This window comes from Mytilus edulis, chromosome 8 (genome assembly GCF_963676685.1).
Source record: "Mytilus edulis chromosome 8, xbMytEdul2.2, whole genome shotgun sequence".
In the NCBI taxonomy this organism is placed as follows: Eukaryota; Metazoa; Mollusca; class Bivalvia; order Mytilida; family Mytilidae; genus Mytilus; species Mytilus edulis.
In genome coordinates this window covers 43,758,770-43,780,264 of record NC_092351.1, presented here as the reverse complement: position 1 = coordinate 43,780,264, position 21,495 = coordinate 43,758,770, and the positions used below count along the sequence as shown (strand labels likewise).

Sequence of the window (21,495 nt, the reverse complement as noted above, 5' to 3'; positions counted from 1 at the left end):
TAACAAGAAGATTTTACTAGTCTATAAGTATCACAAAAACTTTACATTATCCATTGAAATGAAGTCCAGTCAAAATAACCATCCCAGACAGACATGAAAGATAATGTAAACTTTACAGTACTTCCATACCCTAAATTTAAGGTTAACCTTTTATAGTAACAGAGAAAAAATTCTTATTATATCCAAATTATTATTCTAAATGAAGTATTATCCAAGGTAAATTCAGATATGATCATGATGATGCACATTTAGTATTGACAATGATTGATATTCACTGAAACTTTGAATTTTCATTATACCAATTTTCTATTCTAAATGAATAACTATCCAAGATCATCATGGAATTAAGATATGATGCACTACTAATATTCCAATAAAACTACGAACTCTCTTTATTCCAAATTGTTATAAACTTGTTTCTAATGAATAATTATCAAAGGTATGCACTGTTATCAAGAAATGTAGTATTTCTTATGAATTGTAAGTTTGCTATTTATTGAATTCACAATTTCCCTTTTGTCCAATCAGAACATCCCATCAACATCATGGCATAATGCTGACCTGTTAGTCCTATCAACGTTATTTCTGAACGCAATAAGTAACAAAACATTATGAATGAATCCACCGTTTCACAATTTACAGCTACAGGTACAAATGAGGTACTGTATGAGAGTAACTTAGTGACACTATATATTTCCTAAATGTACATAATATGTGCCGCTTCATAACCTGGCTGGAAATCATGCTCAAACCAATGTGAAATCTTATCTACAAAAAAAATAATATACATTAAGAATTAAGTACTGAAACTCAACTTATTTTGTATTTATCAACTTGTATTTATCTACATACATGAAAAACTAGCGATCCTAATTTGCTTGACAACAAATGCAATGATGTAAAGAAATGAATTGATGACCTATTCAATTTAATTTATAAGTCACTTTTGAGAAGAAAAATAAAACCCTTTTTCAGGTTTATTTCTAAAAAGAAATGTTCTCTCTTTCTACATTAATGTTTTCTTAGGTGTATACTTCATTGAAGGGTTGCTGTCTAATAGAGGCTTTAGCACTGTACTAGTTTTGATCAATTTTTAAAGTCAGACATTCTTTGGACCCATAACATTTACTAAGCCTTTATTTTATTAACTAGCACTGGATTCTACCGCTACTGGTAGATTTTTAGTTCCGGAAGGTATCATCAACTTATGAATCAGTGCTTCGAAATTGACATGATTTATAAAAAACTTACACTGAATAAGATGTTATGTTGATGAACTATGCAGAAAGGAAGAGTCCATCTGCCTACAGACAAAGGTGACCTCATATCAATATGGCTCTTCTTTGTAGATTTATTTGGTCATTAAACATTTAGCATTTCAGTGTATCGAAGAATCTCTGGTTTTCAAATGTTTAAAGTTTTCAGTGTTCTATTCTAGAAAAGTAAATCAAAAAACTACCAGGAAGTTTGCTGCAAAATCGCAAAGTGTAAATGGCACTGATTATACCGATAGAGAGATCGAGACACTATAGTGGCTTTAGGAAAAAGTTTAATTTTACGATGATGCAGGCTTCAAGTTCACAGCTTGAGGGACATATCTGTGAACTTTTGTTTTTAAAGCTTCATTTGGATTAAAAAACACTTTAATTACAATCTTCTTCTGGACAACTATTTATATGAACAATTGGAACCTCTACTTTCATTGCCTACGTTGTTTAAGTACCTATTAACCTACAACCTATCCCGATTTTGCATTTCTTCAGTTGTTATAAATCTATCGGCAACGGCGGTGGTCAAAAGAAACGCCATGTTTACTATTTCTTCAGGCTAATGTATTATAATGAAGAAATGTCATTACTTTAAAACAAATAATTCACATCATATTATACAGAAGTAAAATTTTCTAATGTTAAGCCTTCTTTATATATATACTAAATCTTACTAGTAAAAATGAACAAAACAATAAGAAAATACTTGTTTTTCCTTATAATGAAATTAAAAACAAATGTTTGTCAAAGAACATCTTGCTACCCCTACTTATGATACAAAGCACCACAGACTTATGCAAATATAAAAATGCATTTCTAATATTGTTTTATTGATTCCAAAATGTAAGCCATGTAGGTATAATGCCATCCATTTTTTCATATTCTTTTTCAGGAAAAGTATTGTCTGATCCAAAAGGTGAGACATGTTTTTTTTATATATGCATTTTCGACATAATGATGATTAAATCTAATAAAACTAGGCGCAATAGTAGTATACCGAGTTTTAAAATATAAGAAGTTGTAAAATAAACACCGCAAATATAGCGAAATAGTGAAAGCTTATGTAATGAGAACCCCCATGGATATTATTAGATATATTGCTGGTACAATATTCAATTCGAATTCAAAGGGCAACACCACACCTAGATGTCTAATTTCATAAAACGCGTTATGTATATACCTGTATATAATAGTAATGTTGGGTTACTGTTGATGTCTAAATAATTAATTTCTTGTGACACCAAGCAACACTGACATGTCAAAATATAAAAATTCATTTTTCGTTACTGTATTTTTTTAAGATGATTACAAAATGTGAGATGTGTAGGTATAGTGACGTCTTTGTTTTGTTTTGTACTTTTCAGGAAAAACATCGTCTGATTCAACGGGTAAACAAATATTATATATTTATACATGTATCGTTGACATTACCTTATCTTCAGATTTAAAAATACATTTAACTAGACACAAAAGTAGTTTAACATGTTTAGTGCGTTATATAAAGTTAATTTAAGAGCGAGACACCGAAAGCTAGTGTGACAAGAACTCCGAAGGATATAATGAGATATATGAATTATAAAATTTTCAATTCGAAATTAAGGGACAAAGCTATAACTGATTGTGTATTGCAATATTTGAAACTTGTTTTCCATGATAGTGAATCGTACATCATTTACCAGTTCTGTTTATCCAGACGTTTGGTGTACTTTTTGGTTCTGAAAAGAACGATGTCTTTAATAGGTTCTACCTAAAAAAATCACTTTGTATACGAGCAGTTTCGTTCTCTTCTCATTTTCATTCATTCGTTATCTGTACATTGGAGAAAAAAAGAACCGTAAAATGAATAATGTCATTTTTCTGGTGTAAATACAGTCATACAATGTTGGCAAAAAACTCGATACTTGCTTTTATCTTTTAAAGTTTGACATAGTCTACAAATTCTACACATTTCACTAGGTTATGATCTGCAACAGCTATATCGAGGACACAAAGATCATGAATATTTTAACGGTTTCGATATAAAACAATCGATATTGACTTCACTCTGATTGGGATAACCACGAGTCAAAATATCGGCCATTGGAATATATATATATATATAACTATCCAAAGTGTATACAATGATGACTGTAACTGTTTGTTCCGTTGTAAAAGCATTGATAAATCAAATTTTCATGCTCAATTTGACTAGTTAAAGTCATTAAATGCAATTTTTTAAACTAATTTATCACAGTTATGAAAATAATGAAATAAAGCGATGCATTATTATAATTTCAGTGAATCAAGAAAACACTCTCAGATTCAGAGTGTTTACGGTATCTTTTTCCTATATTTTGATATGTCTATTCTATCATTGCTTTCTAAATATATAAACAGTCACACACTGTTGCTTTTTAAACTCAGCATTTACTATTGATTAATGAAGTTTCAAACATGCTGCACATATCGATGTGTTATTTAACGCATGTATTTTTCAAATTGAAGTAGTTATTACGTAGCCAACAAATATATAAAAGTTATCGAAATAAAGCTCTATGTATTAAACCATAGTGTTGTGGTAACAATGTATGTCCTAACATTCATTTTCCAATGATAAAAAGCAACACAGACATATGCAGATGTATAAACACATTTCTAATATTGTATTATTGTAAGTGATTCTCAAATGTAAGCCATGTAGGTATAATGCCATCTGTTTTTGATATTTTACAGGAAAAGTGTCGTCTGATTCAAGGGGTAAGAAATATGATTGTTGTAGCTATAAATGCATTCTTAACATTATTTTGTTCATTATGATTTAATGTATTCAACTAGGCGCAATTTAGTTATACTTGAGATTCACACAAAAAGCTTGCAATTTCTTGTGACACAAAGCAATACTGACATAATTATGCAAATGTAAACATGTATTTTTCAATATTGTATTATTTTAAGATGATTCCCAAATGTAAGATGTATAGGTATAGTTACGTCTTTGTTTTATACTTTTCAGGAAAAGTATTGCCTGTTTCAAAGGGTAAGCTAAGGATAACTGAATGCATACATGCGTTTTTTACGGGTTTTTTTCATATATAATTTGAGAAACCAGCAGTACTATCTCGCGGTTTAAGTGAAGAAGTTGTTTCAAAAACCCCCTAACAGATCGAAACAACACAAACTAATGTCACGAGAAATCAAAGGATGTTAATAAATATACTGATAATACAATTTTAATATTGAATTCAAGAGACCAAACTATCCCCTATCTTTAAATTTGATATTTAAAACATATTCCACATGATAATGATCCAAAATTCGTTGATCATTTCTGTTTATGTTAACATTTGGTTCTGCAAAGTATTCAGTCTCTTATTGCTTATTGATTGTGGAAAAATACGATTAGGCTTGGTCGTTATTAGCTCTTAATCTACCTATTGCAATCAATTTGTGATGATAAATATGCATTGGTAAAATCTTTGACTGCGAATAGCAATTTAGTAGCACGATATGTGTGAAGTGTTAATTTCAATCTAATAAGATATTGCGAATGAAATTTCCACAAAAAGAGTGACGGCATCACCTCTTTCTGCAATACAATATATTTGGCTAAAATTGGTTTCCCATGCCTTTGATGCAAGTGCAAACTAAACTTGTAAAAATAAAACCTTCACCAAGAGATAAAGGTATAGTTCAGATGTATTCAATTGCTATGACAGCCAGTTAAAAAATATTTGACCTGCCTTCTTGGTCTGTATACAAGGGTATCCCTTGGGGATCGGAAACAGACATTCTTTTAAATGTGGCCTTATTCATGACTTTTTTTATTCTGTAACAAGAAGATTTTACTAGTCTATAAGTATCACAAAAACTTTACATTATCCATTGAAATGAAGTCCAGTCAAAATAACCATCCCAGACAGACATGAAAGATAATGTAAACTTTACAGTACTTCCATACCCTAAATTTAAGGTTAACCTTTTATAGTAACAGAGAAAAAATTCTTAGTATATCCAAATTATTATTCTAAATGAATTATTATCCAAGGTAAATTCAGATATGATCATGATGATGCACATTTAGTATTGACAATGATTGATATTCACTGAAACTTTGAATTTTCATTATACCAATTTTCTATTCTAAATGAATAACTATCCAAGATAATCATGGAATTAGGATATGATGCACTACTAATATTCCAATAAAACTATGAACTCTCTTTATTCCAAATTGTTATAAACTTGTTTCAAATGAATAATTATCAAAGGTATGCACTGTCATCAAGAAATGTAGTATTTCTTATGAATTGTAAGTTTGCTATTTATTGAATTCACAATTTCCCTTTTGTCCAATCAGAACATCCCATCAACATCATGGCATAATGCTGACCTATTGATATTTTATCGTATGTTTTTCTATGTTGTGATGTTATGCTATTGTTTCAGAAAAAGGGAGAAGGTTTGGATCCATTAAAACGTTTAATCCCGCTGCAAATGTTTGCACCTGTCCTAAGTCAGAAATCTGATGTACAGTAGTTGTCGTTTGTTTATGTAATATATAAGTGTTTCTCGTTTCTCGTTTTGTTAATATAGATTAGACCGTTGGTTTTCCCGTTTGAATGGTTTTATACTAGTAATTTTGGGGCTCTTTATAGCTTGTTGTTCGGTGTGAGCCAAGGCTCCGTGTTGAAGGCCGTACTTTAACCTATAATGGTTTACTTTTTTAAATTGTTATTTGGATGGAGAGTTGTCTCATTGGCACTCACACCACATCTGCCTTTATCTACTGTTAGGTACAAATGAGGTACTGTATGAGAGTAACTTAGTGACACTATATATTTCATAAATATACATAATATGTGCCGCTTCATAACCTGGCTGGAAATCATGCTCAAACCAATGTGAAATCTTATCTACAAAAAAAAAATAATATACATTAAGAATTAAGTACTGAAACTCAACTTATTTTGTATTTATCAACTTGTATTTATCTACATACATGAAAAACTAGCGATCCTAATTTGCTTGACAACAAATGCAATGATGTAAAGAAATGAATTGATGACTTATTCAATTTAATTCATAAGTCATTTTTGAGAAGAAGAATAAAACCCTTTTTCTACATTAATGTTTTCTTAGGTGTATACTTCATTGAAGGGTTGCTGTCTAATAGAGGCTTTAGCACTGTACTAGTTTTGATCAATTTTTAAAGTCAGACATTCTTTGGACCCATAAAATTTACTAAGCCTTTATTTTATTAACTAGCACTGGATTCTACCGCTACTGGTAGATTTTTAATTCTGGAAGGTATCATCAACTTATGAATCAGTGCTTCGAGATTGACATGATTTATAAAAAAAACTTACACTGAATAAGATGTTATGTTGATGAACTATGCAGAAAGGAAGAGTCCATCTGCCTACAGACAAAGGTGACCTCATATCAATATGGCTATTCTTTATAGGTTTATTTGGTCATTAAACATTTAGCATTTCAGTGTATCGAAGAATCTCTGGCTTTCAAATGTTTAAAGTTTTCAGTGTTCTATTCTAGAAAAGTAAATCAAGAAACTACCAGGAAGTTTGTTGCAAAATCGCAAAGTGTAAATGGCACTGATTATATCGATAGAGAGATCGAGACACTATAGTGGCTTTAGGAAAAAGTTTAATTTTACGATGATGCAGGCTTCAAGTTCACAGCTTGAGGGACATATCTGTGAACTTTGGTTTTTAAAGCTTCATTTGGATTAAAAAACATTTTAAATACAATCTTCTTCTGGACAACTATTTATATGAACAATTGGAACCTCTACTTTCATTGCCTACGTTGTTTAAGTACCTATTAACCTACAACCTATCCCGATTTTGCATTGCTTCAGTTGTTATAAATCTATCGGCAACGTCGGTGGTCAAAAGAAACGCCATATTTACTATTTCTTCAGGCTAATGTATTATAATGAAGAAATGTCATTACTTAAAAACAAATAATTCACATCATATTATACAGAAGTAAAATTTTCTAATGTTAAGCCTTCTTTATATATATACTAAATCTTACTAGTAAAAATGAACAAAACAATAAGAAAATACTTGTTTTTCCTTATAATGAAATTAAAAACAAATGTTTGTCAAAGAACATCTTGCTACCCCTACTTATGATACAAAGCACCACAGACTTATGCAAATATAAAAATGCATTTCTAATATTGTTTTATTGATTCCAAAATGTAAGCCATGTAGGTATAATGCCATCCATTTTTTCATATTCTTTTTCAGGAAAAGTATTGTCTGATCCAAAAGGTGAGACATGTTTTTTTTATATATGCATTTTCGACATAATGATGATTAAATCTAATAAAACTAGGCACAATAGTAGTATACCGAAATAAAGCTCTATGTATTAAACGAGTTTTAAAACATAAGAAGTTGTAAAATAAACACCGCAAATATAGCGAAATAGTGAAAGCTTATGTAATGAGAACCCCCAGGGATATTATTAGATATATTGCTAGTACAATATTCAATTCGAATTCAAAGGGCAACACCACACCTATATGTCTAATTTCATAAAACGCGTTATGTATATACATGTATATAATAGTAATGTTGGGTTACTGTTGATGTCTAAATAATTAATTTCTTGTGACACCAAGCAACACTGACATGTCAAAATATAAAAATTCATTTTTCGTTACTGTATTTTTTTAAGATGATTACAAAATGTGAGATGTGTAGGTATAGTGACGTCTTTGTTTTGTTTTGTACTTTTCAGGAAAAACATCGTCTGATTCAACGGGTAAACAAATATTATATATTTATATATGTATCGTTGACATTACTTTATCTTCAGATTTAAAAATACATTTAACTAGACACAAAAGTAGTTTAACATGTTTAGTGCGTTATATAAAGTTAATTTAAGAGCGAGACACCGAAAGCTAGTGTGACAAGAACTCCGAAGGATATAATGAGATATATGAATTATAAAATTTTCAATTCGAAATTAAGGGACAAAGCTATAACTGATTGTGTATTGCAATATTTGAAACTTGTTTCCCATGATAGTGAATCGTACCTTTTACCAGTTCTGTTTATCCAGACGTTTGGTGTACTTGTTGGTTCTGAAAAGAACGATGTCTTTAATAGGTTCTATCTAAAAAAATCACTTTGTATACGAGCAGTTTCGTTCTCTTCTCATTTTCATTCATTCGTTATACTATCTGTACATTGGAGAAAAGAAGAACCGTAAAATGAATAATGTCATTTTTCTGGTGTAAATACAGTCATACAATGTTGGCAAAAAACTCGATACTTGCTTTTATCTTTTAAAGGTTGACATAGTCTACAAATTCTACACATTTCACTAGGTTATGATCTGCAACAGCTATATCGAGGACACAAAGATCATGAATATTTTAACGGTTTCGATATAAAACAATCGATATTGACTTCACTCTGATTGGGATAACCACGAGTCAAAATATCGGCCATTGGAATATATATATATATATAACTATCCAAAGTGTATACAATGATGACTGTAACTGTTTGTTCCGTTGTAAAAGCATTGACAAATCAAATGTTCATGCTCAATTTGACTAGTTAAAGTCATTGTATGCAATTTTTTAAACTTATTTATCACAGTTATGAAAATAATGAAATAAAGCGATGCGTTATTATAATTTCAGTGAATCAAGAAAACACTCTCAGAAATCAGAGTGTTTACGGTATCTTTTTCCTATATTTTGATATGTCTATTCTATCATTGCTTTCTAAATATATAAACAGTCACACACTGTTGCTTTTTAAACTCAGCATTTACTATTGATTAATGAAGTTTCAAACATGCTGCACATATCGATGTGTTATTTAACGCATGTATTTTTCAAATTGAAGTAGTTATTACGTAGCCAACAAACATATAAAAGTTATCGAAATAAAGCTCTATGTATTAAACCATAGTGTTGTGGTAACAATGTATGTCCTTACATTCATTTTCCAATGATAAAAAGCAACACAGACATATGCAGATGTATAAACACATTTCTAATATTGTATTATTGTAAGTGATTCTCAAATGTAAGCCATGTAGGTATAATGCCATCTGTTTTTTGATATTTTACAGGAAAAGTGTCGTCTGATTCAAGGGGTAAGAAATATGATTTTTGTAGCTATAAATGCATTCTTAACATTATTTTGTTCATTATGATTTAATGTATTCAACTAGGCGCAATTTAGTTATACTTGAGATTCACACAAAAAGCTTGCAATTTCTTGTGACACAAAGCAATACTGACATAATTATGCAAATGTAAACATGTATTTTTCAATATTGTATTATTTTAAGATGATTCCCAAATGTAAGATGTATAGGTATAGTTACGTCTTTGTTTTATACTTTTCAGGAAAAGTATTGCCTGTTTCAAAGGGTAAGCTAAGGATAAATGAATGCATACATGCGTTATTTACGTTTTTTTTCATATATAATTTTAGAAACCAGCAGTACTATCTCGCGGTTTAAGTGAAGAAGTTGTTTCAAAAAACCCCTAACAGATCGAAACAACACAAACTAATGTCACGAGAAATCAAAGGATGTTAATAAATATACTGATAATACAATTTTAATATTGAATTCAAGAGACCAAACTATCCCCTATCTTTAAATTTAATATTTAAAACATATTCCACATGATAATGAGCCAAAATTCGTTGATCATTTCTGTTTATGTTAACATTTGGTTCTGCAAAGTATTCAGTCTCTTATTGCTTATTGATTGTGGAAAATACGATTAGGCTTGGTCGTTATTAGCTCTTAATCTACCTATTGCAATCAATTTGTGATGATAAATATGCATTGGAAAAATCTTTGACTGCGAGAAGCAATTTAGTAGCACGATATGTGTGAAGTGTTAATTTCAATCTTTCTGCAATACAATATATTTGGCTAAAATTGGTTTCCCATGCCTTTGATGCAAGTGCAAACTAAACTTGTAAAAATAAAACCTTCACCAAGAGATAAAGGTATAGTTCAGATGATGATGATGATGATGATGATGATGATGATGATGATGATGATGATGATGATGATGATGATGATGATGATGATGATGATGATGATGATGATGATGATGATGATGATGATGATGATGATGATGATGATGATGATGATGATGATGATGATGATGATGATGATGATGATGATGATGATGATGATGATGATGATGATGATGATGATGATGATGATGATGATGATGATGATGATGATGATGATGATGATGATGATGATGATGATGATGATGATGATGATGATGATGATGATGATGATGATGATGATGATGATGATGATGATGATGATGATGATGATGATGATGATGATGATGATGATGATGATGATGATGATGATGATGATGATGATGATGATGATGATGATGATGATGATGATGATGATGATGATGATTGCAGAAAAAATGAAAGTAACAATACAGGAACACCATGTTTTCAAGCACTTTTTCATCTGGGCAGTTCTTCTTAACAAAAAAGAGTTGGCAATGATGTTTTGGAAAAAAGGCAGGAATCATATTTGTAAGTATAAATGTACTTAATATTGATGTATCTTTGATAAGTAAAAATGAAAACCAAATCTTCCATAAAGTCAAAATTTTTATAAGTATTATTATTTTACATTTTTTATGGTTATGGATTACAACAGATACTGTACACTACAAACTGCTCAGACTCTGAATTAATCAGTTTTTTGTGCTCGACCAGTAAAATCGAGCACACATTTTACTCGACTAGTCTCGACATTGTCTCGACTGTACTTGACTGTACTTAAGTGTACTCGACTAGGTCTCGACTATACATCATTAATCTGATTCAGTACTTGCTGATTTTTGTGTTGTCTGAAATGGTCTTGACCAAGGCTCGACCTGTCTCGACCTGTCTTGACTAGTCTCGACCTGTCTCGATTAGTCTCGACTCAGTCTCAACCACTCTGGACCTGTCTCCTGTAGTCTTAACCTTCAAATTTAGTTTTGACTGGTGTAAATCAGCCCATCTAACTCAATTAAATATTTATCTTACAAAATTAAAGCTTATAAGGTAGTTTGATTTATTGCTGTGAAATGAAAAAAAATAATTTTACAATAGGTAAAAATAAAAATTATTATATAAATTCAGATAGGCATCTTTAATTTTTTTTATAACTTTTTAAAATCAACTTGGATTTTCATCAAACTATGCAGCTATCTGATAAATATATTAAGCTGAATCCCATGTCATTTAGTTTTTTGTTGTATTGCTGTCAAATTTAAGAATTAAATTAATGTAGGTCAAAAAAAGCTAGAATTTGCAGTTCGAACAAAATGAGATGGTACACTTTAAATTTTTTAATAACTTTTTCAAATCAACTTGGATTTTCCACAAAAAATACAGCTACCTTGGTGATGTATTCATCTGACTGAGTCCCAGGTTGTTATGAAGTTTGGTGTATTGCTGTCAAATTTAAGAATTTAATTTATCTAAGTCAAAAAAGCTAGGATTTGCAGTTTGGACAAAATAGATATGGTACACTTTAATTTTTTTCAGAACTTTTTTAAATCAACTTAGATTTTCATTAAACTATACAGCTATCTTAATTATATATTGATCTTACTGACTCATATGTCATTATGTAATTTGGTGTATTGCTGTCAAATTTAAGAATTAAACTAATTTAGGTAAAACAGCTAGGTTTTGCAGTTCGGACGAAATTTAGATAGTACACTCTAATTTTTCTCCTAACTTTTTCAAATCAACTTAGATTTTCTTCAAACTATACAGCTATCTTAGTAATATATTGATCTTACTGAATCACAAGTTGTTATGTAATTTTTAGTATTGCTGACAAATTTAAGAATTAAATTGATTTAGGTAAAAAAAGCTAGAATTTGCAGTTCAGAAAAAATTCAGATAGAACACTTTAGATTATTTCAAAGCAACTTGGATTTTCATTCAATTCTACGGCTATTTTTATTATATATTATTCTTTAAAAAAAACAGGTTATTTGGTAATTTAGTTTATTGCTGTCAAATGTAAATATTTCAATTATAGGTATCTATCTGAATTTTGTCAAAACTGAAAAATATATCACGGTCTTTACCTATTAACAGGTAATTAGATTTGACAGCAAAACACCAACGTACAAAACAACCTTGGTTTTTGTATAAGAAATATGTAAAAAGATGGCTGAAAAGTTTCATTACGATCCACGTTGATTTGAAAAAGTTATGAAATGTTAAAAAAGAAACCTTTTTTTTCTTGTTAAAACAAAAATATAATATCACGAATTTTAATAACAATCCTTGATAACCTTTTAAAAAAAGAAATGTGTTCCAAAGTTACAGCAAATATTTATTGTAATCAAATCTTAAAATATTTTTTTGTCAAATTTAATGACAAATGGTTTAATTACAACAGTACACATGAGTTTTACAGGTATGAAGAAAGCCCTACGTTTTGTAAACTCGTGTATTACTTATCTAGTGAATCAACAGATTAAACAAAATGTAGCAACTTTGAATAAATGTTATTTAGAATTTAAAACTCTCTGGTGGATGTGATCTTTTTAATTAGTTTGCACCAAGCAGAAGGTGTTGTTTTATAATGCACTACAAATCAGAAGAACTATTCTAATAGAAATTAATATTTCAAACCTTTTTGATATATTTATGTAATATATATCAAAAAGGAATAAAACATTAAAGGAATTATATAACTATTTAATAATTTAATATATACTTTTTCCAAAATTTTGAGGAAAGATATATTTCTAATATCGTAGCTTTTTGACCTAGCTAAGCTAAATTCTTAAATTTGACAGGAATGCACCAAACTAGAAAAACAACACTATGATTCAGTAAGATCAATATAATGCAAAGATAGTTGTAGAGTTTGAGGAAAATCTAAATTTATTTGAAAAAGTTATGACAACAATTAAAGTGTACTATCTCTATTTTGTCCAAACTGCAAACCTAAATTAAATTAATTCTTAAATTTGACAGCAATACACTAAACTTCATAACAACCTGGGATTCAGTAAGATCAATACATCACAAAGGTTGTTGTATAGTTTGAAGAAAATCCAAGTTGATTTGAAAACGTTATTAAAAAAAATAAAGTGTACTATCTCTATTTTGTTCGAACTGCAATTTCTAGCTTTTTTTACCGAGATTAATTTAATGCTTAAATTTGACAACAATACAACAAAAAACCAAATAATATTGGATTCATTAAGCTTAATATATATCTAAGATAGCTGCATAGTTTGGTGAAAATCCAAGTTGATTTGAAAAAGTTATTAAAAAAAAATAAAGTGTACTATCTCTATTTTGTTCGAACTGCAAATTTTAGCTTTTTTGACCTAGATTAATTTATTAAATTTGACAGCTATACAACAAAAAACAAAAAGAACAGGGATTCAGTAAGCTTATTATATATCTAAGATAGCTGCATAGTTGGATGAAAATCCAAGTTGATTTGACAAAGTTATTAAAAAATTAAAGATGCCTATCTGAATGTATATAATATTTTTTATTTTTACCTATTGTAAAATTAAAATCTATCATTTCACAGCAATACATCAAACTACCTAATAAGCTAAAATTTTGTAAGATCAATATTTAATTTAGTAAGATGGGCTGATTACACCAATCAAAACTAAATCTGAAGGTCGAGACTAGTCGAGACAGGTCGAGACTGGTTGAGACTGAGTCGAGACTAGTCGATACAGGTCGAGACAGGTCGAGCCTTGGTCAAGACCATTTCAGACTACACAAATATCATCAAGTACATTGTACTGTATCAGACTAATTAAGTAAAGTCGAGACCTAGTCGAGTACACTTAAGTACAGTTAAGTACAGTCGAGACAATGTCGAGACTAGTCGAGTAAAATGTGTGCTCGAATTTACTGGTCGAGCACAAAAACTGGTCAATTCAGACTCTGAGCAGTTTGTAGTGGTATGAATTGATATAGATAAAAGCAAAAGTGTTTAATTATCAACAATCATAATTATGAAAATTAGTTAAAAGTCTGTGTTAGTGCATGTTTTTGTTCAATGGGATCCAATTAAAAAATATAATTGTTGCGTTAAAGATGGTTGTAAAAAAGAGGACAACAAAAATACAGAACTCCCAAATACACTTAAGACAGCTCAGAAAAAAATGACACAACTAATCCTTATCAACCAACGTAACAAAGGAAGAACAATTGTCATAGTTATAAAACGATTGTCGTTATATCAGCTATTCATTGACGGTTGTTTCTTTTTCTAGAATAAACGCCGAAAATACTCACACACATATACTAGTAAGCGTTTCAAAATACGCATACGGTCCGGACATTATGCGTACAGTCTAAATACGCATATGGTCTGGAACATGTATAAAGTGTCTAGAAAATCAACAAAAAAATGTTGGAGTATATCGCAAATTCTATGTTCTTCTTTTCACCGGGATTCGAACTCATGCTTATATAATATATCGTGACACCAAATCGCTTGCACTGTATCCGTCGCGCTAGACCACTCGACCACTTTAACTTTACTATAATTAAGCTTTTGGTGGCCGGGTGTTACCTTTCCTCGTCAGGTTTAATCTAGCATCGTAATACAGTACATGTTATTATACTTCAGTTTTCATTTTCTATATAATGGGAATAAGTACACAATATTTTCACTATTTTGAAAATTACAAGCTTTGAACTATTGGACCGGTCAAACATTTCCAACTATTGGACCTGAGTGAAATTATTATTCCGAAAGCGTCATATATTTCGCGGAATTTTAAAAGGAGCTACGCGATTGGAGGATTTTGAAAATAACGCGGGAGTAACGACGTCGTGTTTTACCTATTGTATCTAGTATATGGTTGACGCCAGAGCAAGACGTAGCCTTAGCATTTGAACATATATATGAAGTAAACGTTATGGTTTGGTTCCTTCTTTTGAATATTACGATAATTGATTTATCACCGCCATTTATTGTCTGTTGTCTTTTTCGATATAATAAAACACTTACTGATTGGATATTCGTGGAATACTAAGTAATAAGTTTATTGTTCCTCAGATACAACTATTGCCCTCGGCTATGCCTCATGACAATAGTTGCTCCTCGGGACAATAAACTTTCTATTCCACTCATACCCAGTCAATAAGTAAACAATATATAAGGCATGAAGATGGAATAGTTACAGATCAGCTGAATTATCTATAGTAAAGGATATCATAGATATTTCAGCTGATCTGAACTCATCCTTCTGAGATATCGTGACACCAAATCGCCTGCACTGTATCCGGGGCGCTAGAAATATACAATTCTAAATTGAAAACGACGTTTAAACCTATGGTTCGGTTGGATAAAAACCGAAATTATTTATAAGTGTGCTTCTCTTGAACTGAATTTTAATATGCGTATTGTTATGCGTTTACTTTTCTACATCGGCTAGAGGTATAGGGGGAGGGTTGAGATCTCACAAACATGTTTAACCCCGCCGCATTTTTGCGCCTGTCCCAAGTCAGGAGCCTTTGGCCTTTGTTAGTCTTGTATTATTTTAATTTTAGTTTCTTGTGTACAATTTGGAAATTAGTATGGCGTTCATTATCACTGAACTAGTATATATTTTTTAAGGGGCCAGTTGAATGACGCCTCCGTGTGCGGGAATTTCTCGCTACATTGAAGACCTGTTGGTGACCTTCTGCTGTTGTCTTTTTCTATGGTCGGGTTGTTGTCTCTTTGGCACATTCCTCATTTCCATTCACAATTTTATTGTAAAACAAATTTCGTTGTAGAAGGGTCTAAATACAGCACAAACAACATTTTCCTAAAGACAAAAAAAGTTTAAAAATAAATGTTTTAACAAACGTATTTGACTAATAGGTCGAACAACTGATGTTCTTAAACCCTGCTGACTGCCATTGGCGATTACCAAATGAATTGATCACAAGATGTAGAAAAATGATCTTAATATTAATTCAATACTAAAGAGAAAACAAGAAACTTTCGTCAAAGATTTTATACCACAAACATGAGGTGCAAACGATTTGTACACCAGATCCGGATTCCGACAATAAATGTCTCTTCAGTGATGTTAGGGATCGAAACGGTATTTCGAAGGCCATATAATTTACATCAGTTTAGGATAGATTCTTAAATTTAAAGGGTCACAATAGGATGAACGGATCATATAAACCGGGGGCAAAATATGATACAAGCCGTAACGATCAATTGCAAATAAGTCTAACCTGAAAACTACGTTCAAACTTTGATTGCATTTGATATATGTCGTGTACATGTTGCGATGTTGTACATGTTACAGCGTGCACAAAAATAGTCTACATTTTATAACTTGTATGATGCAAAAATATAAGTTATAACACGTACAAAAGAACCTTGTACATGTTATAACACGTACAAAAGAACCTCGTACATGTTATAACATGTACAAAAGTACCTTGTACAGGTTAGAACATGTCAGTCGCTGTACGGCGTTGTCAGTTTACTTTGACTAATTTTGAAGCTCTCTTAGTTTTCATTCGTTTCTTTTAAATAACTACAGGCATATAACTATTTTTTTGATGAACTGCGTGTTTATTTTATAGCTTTGATAATAAGCAATTTGTTGAATACATTGTTCATATTATAATTTGTTTATGTATTCAAAACAACGTATTTAGGTTCTGCATTATATGCAAGTTCACTGGTTAAAAGACTTGCTGAAAAGTCCAGCTCGGAAGCGTATGTGGACCTTCAGACAACATTATGGGAACGTTCCAGGTAAGTCATAATTTAACTGGCTTTATATTGGATTGTAAGACTACTACCTTTGGCACTTAATGTAGTTTGATATCTGCCGAAATGTAGAGAATGTTTTTAGTAAAAGTTTTAATTTGATTCTTTGTTTTTTTTAATTATCGCTTTTTTCGGAGTGCCCAGGGGAAACCACCGACCATCGATAGAAAAACTGTCAATCAAAGTCAATTAAGATTGGAGTCGAGTGCATCCACAGGAGCGGGCTTTGAACTCAAAACCTCAGTGCTGACTGGCTAATGGTTACAGTAGAACCTACTTAGACCACTCGGCCCTCTGATGTAAAAACAAACTGGCAAAGTAGATGTCCACATTTCAACATAAAGCATCCTTAATCATGTTATTTCTTATCATTTGTGGTTTTGATTGATAGCAATATAGAGTTATATGATAAAAGATATTAGAGTTGATGATTTTTCTATGTAGCTCCTATTATTATATAGCAACCTGTTACACACTTGTACATCAAAGAAAATAATAACGATAATAAATAAATAATGGTTATACTATTAAAAGTAATAACACCAATAACAATAGTAACAATAGTAAAACAAAACTGTTTAGCTTACTGAGATGCACATCAGCACTGTGTTTATCTTGAAGTAAGATTTACGGAAAACAAAAAAACGGCATCAAAACAGATGTTTTCAGGGCGAAAGAAAAAAAGAATGAGATTTTTAATCTGTTTAAACAGTATTTGACTTCTCAGGGGAAAAAACGAAAAGGGTCTGTATATGAATGTCTGTAGCTGTCATCTTACAATACAGATAATTCTTAACTATTATTCAGTTGTGTTCAGTCTTTCAATTAATTGAAAGACTTAACTGCAGTAACTTCAGATCTGTTCAGACAACTCGTTTTTAATAACTCAGTATTGTGCAGTAGAAGGCTGATGTGAACAGGTAAAAAACAAAACGCATTTGAAACATCGAACATGTTATATTAAACTCTGATTACTCACATGACGATTGCATGTACTAAACAGTAGTCTAAAAGAAAATACATTATTTATTAATCACAGCCTTTTTAGCAAATATACGCATCTGATTAATGAAACCGAGTATTGTAGACAACAATGCATTTGAGATACTAGAAGTGAAACAATAGTTAACCAATTTTGATCTGAACAGCTCTAAAAAGAATTAACAATAAGTTGTTAAGCTATTTTTAGGCCTGTCAGTCAATTTTGATTCTAATTATCCACTGCGGGCAGATAATTGACTGTAGACAAGTCGTTTGTACAGCTCCGAATCGACCGTTTCGAATAAGTTGACTGAAAGACTTAAAACATGACTAAATAATTAATGTGTCAGACATTTCATTTGATGATCAGATCACAATGAGGGTGTTTCCGTATTTCGTTGCTTGATATCTCAAATCCAAAATTGAAAAAAACCGAACTGTTTTCGTTTTTCGTTTTTTTTTGTATTCCTAAACAAAAATGAAATATGAGACCATTTTGATTCGATTTATGTATACTTAAAACAACTTTCAAACTATTTGCGTTGGAAAAAAATCGCAAATTTATACGTGTTCATGTAAAACTTTGTTTTTTGTAAGTAGTCTAAATACAGCACAAACAACATTTCCAAAATACCAAAACAGCGAAAAAAATATATTTTAACAAAATGCATTTGAAACATCGAACAGGGGATATTTGAAAACCCTGATTACTTACACGACGATTGATTATTAATACAAAACATAAACAATAAACGGAAAAAATGTGTACAACATATCAGTAGTTATATTAATTTAAACGGTATTTGGAAGGTCATACAATATACCTGAACTTACGATTGACTTACGAATTTTGAAGACCTGAAAGAGCATGAACGGATTATATAAACCCACAGGCAAATATGTAACAAACCCAAAGAAAAAATATAAGCAAGTCTAAATTGAAAACAATGTTCAAACCTGTGATAGCGTTGGATAAAACTCGTAATTAATATATGAGCCGCGTCGGATAGAAATCGACCTTATGCAAAAAAAATCTCAATTTGAGTTTTGTTCATATTAATTTTGCTTATAGTCATACAATTTGAATGCAAAAAACCGTTTTACTCTAGCTTTCTTCTTTTTAAAGTTTCGCTATTTCAAAGTTGTGACGGCTACATATATTTAACTTCAGAATCTCACGACAACGTCGTGAAATTAGCATTATCGTGCATTAATTTTATTCTTCATCGGTCCTTTTCTCGTTATAGAGAGAGCCACGAAAACATGCATTTGTATACAATATTTAATTTATTTTATAAGATTGTTACAATGAAAATATAAATGATTCTCTAGTTTTCAATCCAACTGTAACCAGTACATGAGAAATGTTACTCCTCTGAAGCACGAGGACAAAATTCGTCACGGAAATTATACTGGAAAAAAGGACGGACTTCATTGTACAGATAACGCATTCTCTTCTCTGTCAGCCCTGCTGGCTGAATAACTTCTGGAGGTGTCGTGAGCAACTCCGGTACGTTTGTGCTTTCCTTAAGCAAAGCCAGTCTTTTCTCCGGTTGATCAAGAGTTTCTCTCGCAAATACGACTCTGGTAAATCGGAAGTGATGGAATTTTCCTATACCTCTGGGTGGTTTGAAATAATTAGTGAAGAAATTACCCCATCTGTACCACTTTAAGCTGTGTTCGTCATCGTCATTTTCATTATAAACTTCTGACCTATTGCATTTGGCAGAATTGTCAACATTTTAACCAGTTGTGATACTGTGTTTACGTCCGACTTTCTAAATTTCTTTTTCAACATGCCAAAATTAAACATGCGTCACATAAACATTCTGTGTGCCCAGCAATCATAAAAGAGGGACGAAAGATACCAAAGGGACAGTCAAACTCATAAAATGCAAACTAATAGTTTTGTGTAAACCCTTTGCGCACCTCCACAACAGATAATGTAAAGTAGTTTTATTTTTGTTTTGTCCCACAGAATTATCAGCATGAAAATGACACGCCTTTTCATCGTAAGTATTACCATGCAGATAATGGTGGAGCATGCTTAAAACAGCATTGGGTCCATGTGTCCGACTTCAATTTTCCCCGATTGTTTGTTGCTCATCAATAGAATAATTCGTTTGCATTGGAAAGTTTTCATCGCAAACTCCAAATATTTGAACCTTTCGAGGCGTTAAAAAGTAAAGAGCTCCAACCTCTTGGGACGAATGTTGCAAGTTTATATATTGTGAAAAGTCAATAGTGTAATGAACAAAAATTTTTGAACATGGAGTGTTGTACTTTCCTATTGGAGACTCAGCCAACTAAATTCATCACGTGATCTTTGTGTACATAATGTATAATATTCACGCTGCGTCCGCGCAGACTGTATATGGTCAATTAATTTTTTAGTTCTCACTTATTTCGCGTCTTCTGAAATAGATCCGGAAATATCATCCCTCAACTAGAAGCACGTTTTACACAGATCCGTCTTTGGTTTCATAAATTGAATATGAGGGACACATGCATTCCAAACTTCTTTAAATACGGTTAGTTGAACATATTGTTGTTCTGAGTTAACAAATGCACTAACATATTTGGAGTGTACATATTTCTTGCTCTCGCTATAAGGTCGAAATTTACCACAACACTAAAAAGGAATGGAATTAATGACAAATTGAACTAAAAGAATTTTTCGATACAACTGGTTGTCGCGCTTTTTACCATAATACATTTAATAGTTCAACAGTGATTTGTAACATATAGATCAAAATCCCAAATACTATCTCTTTAAATTATAGTAGTTCAAATTTCAAAATAAACGGGTTTTTTAAATGAAATTTTGGTTTATTATTTATTAATCCAACATCACAGCTTACATCTTTCAAAATTGTTACCTTAATCACTCAGACGGACGGACGGACGGACGCAAAATTGCAAGACCCACCGATGCATAGATCGGGAATTTTATTGCCCGAATACTAATTTTAAAGTTGTCGGGATATAAAAAAAAAAAGAGGGGTTTAAAAGGTTTTATTTTGAAAGTTATTAGTTTTCGAAATACATGTACACATGTATTATGCAAAAGTTTCCCTCTTTCTTTCAATTTCTAAATAGAAATGTCATTGAACCTAAATTACACGCAACACGTACATTTCTAAAATTTTGAATAGATATGAACAGATAAATTGCACGCACATAGTACAAAATCCACCTAGAGCACGGGTTGGTCTTTGTTTAATATTGTATAGTTGTGATGTTGTTTCTTTTTAGATTGTTCAAAATGCAACGGTACAATGATATGTATAACTTTTGACCTATTTTTGTTTTTGCGTGTCTCACTGTGTGTAGCGAAGTTTTGCAATACAGCACAAATTTTGTTTTATACTAACAGAAATAGTTTTTCAGAATATTACTTAAGTTTAGTTAAGCTTAAAAATTGCATACAATTATTTTTTTA

General features: G+C 31.1%; 1 protein-coding gene across 1 annotated transcript in view; it reads left to right on the top strand.

The window, feature by feature from the left end:
• LOC139484110 (transient receptor potential cation channel subfamily M member-like 2) overlaps nt 1–21,495 on the top strand; it is a 36,103-nt gene that overhangs the window by 207 nt on the left and 14,401 nt on the right. The window contains exons 2-9 of the mRNA XM_071267837.1: nt 2,161–2,184; nt 3,981–4,004; nt 4,261–4,284; nt 7,523–7,546; nt 9,372–9,395; nt 9,652–9,675; nt 10,709–10,828; nt 16,958–17,057. Of these exons, the coding sequence (XP_071123938.1) occupies nt 2,161–2,184; nt 3,981–4,004; nt 4,261–4,284; nt 7,523–7,546; nt 9,372–9,395; nt 9,652–9,675; nt 10,709–10,828; nt 16,958–17,057 (364 nt within the window). The remainder of the gene's footprint in view (nt 1–2,160; nt 2,185–3,980; nt 4,005–4,260; nt 4,285–7,522; nt 7,547–9,371; nt 9,396–9,651; nt 9,676–10,708; nt 10,829–16,957; nt 17,058–21,495) is intronic.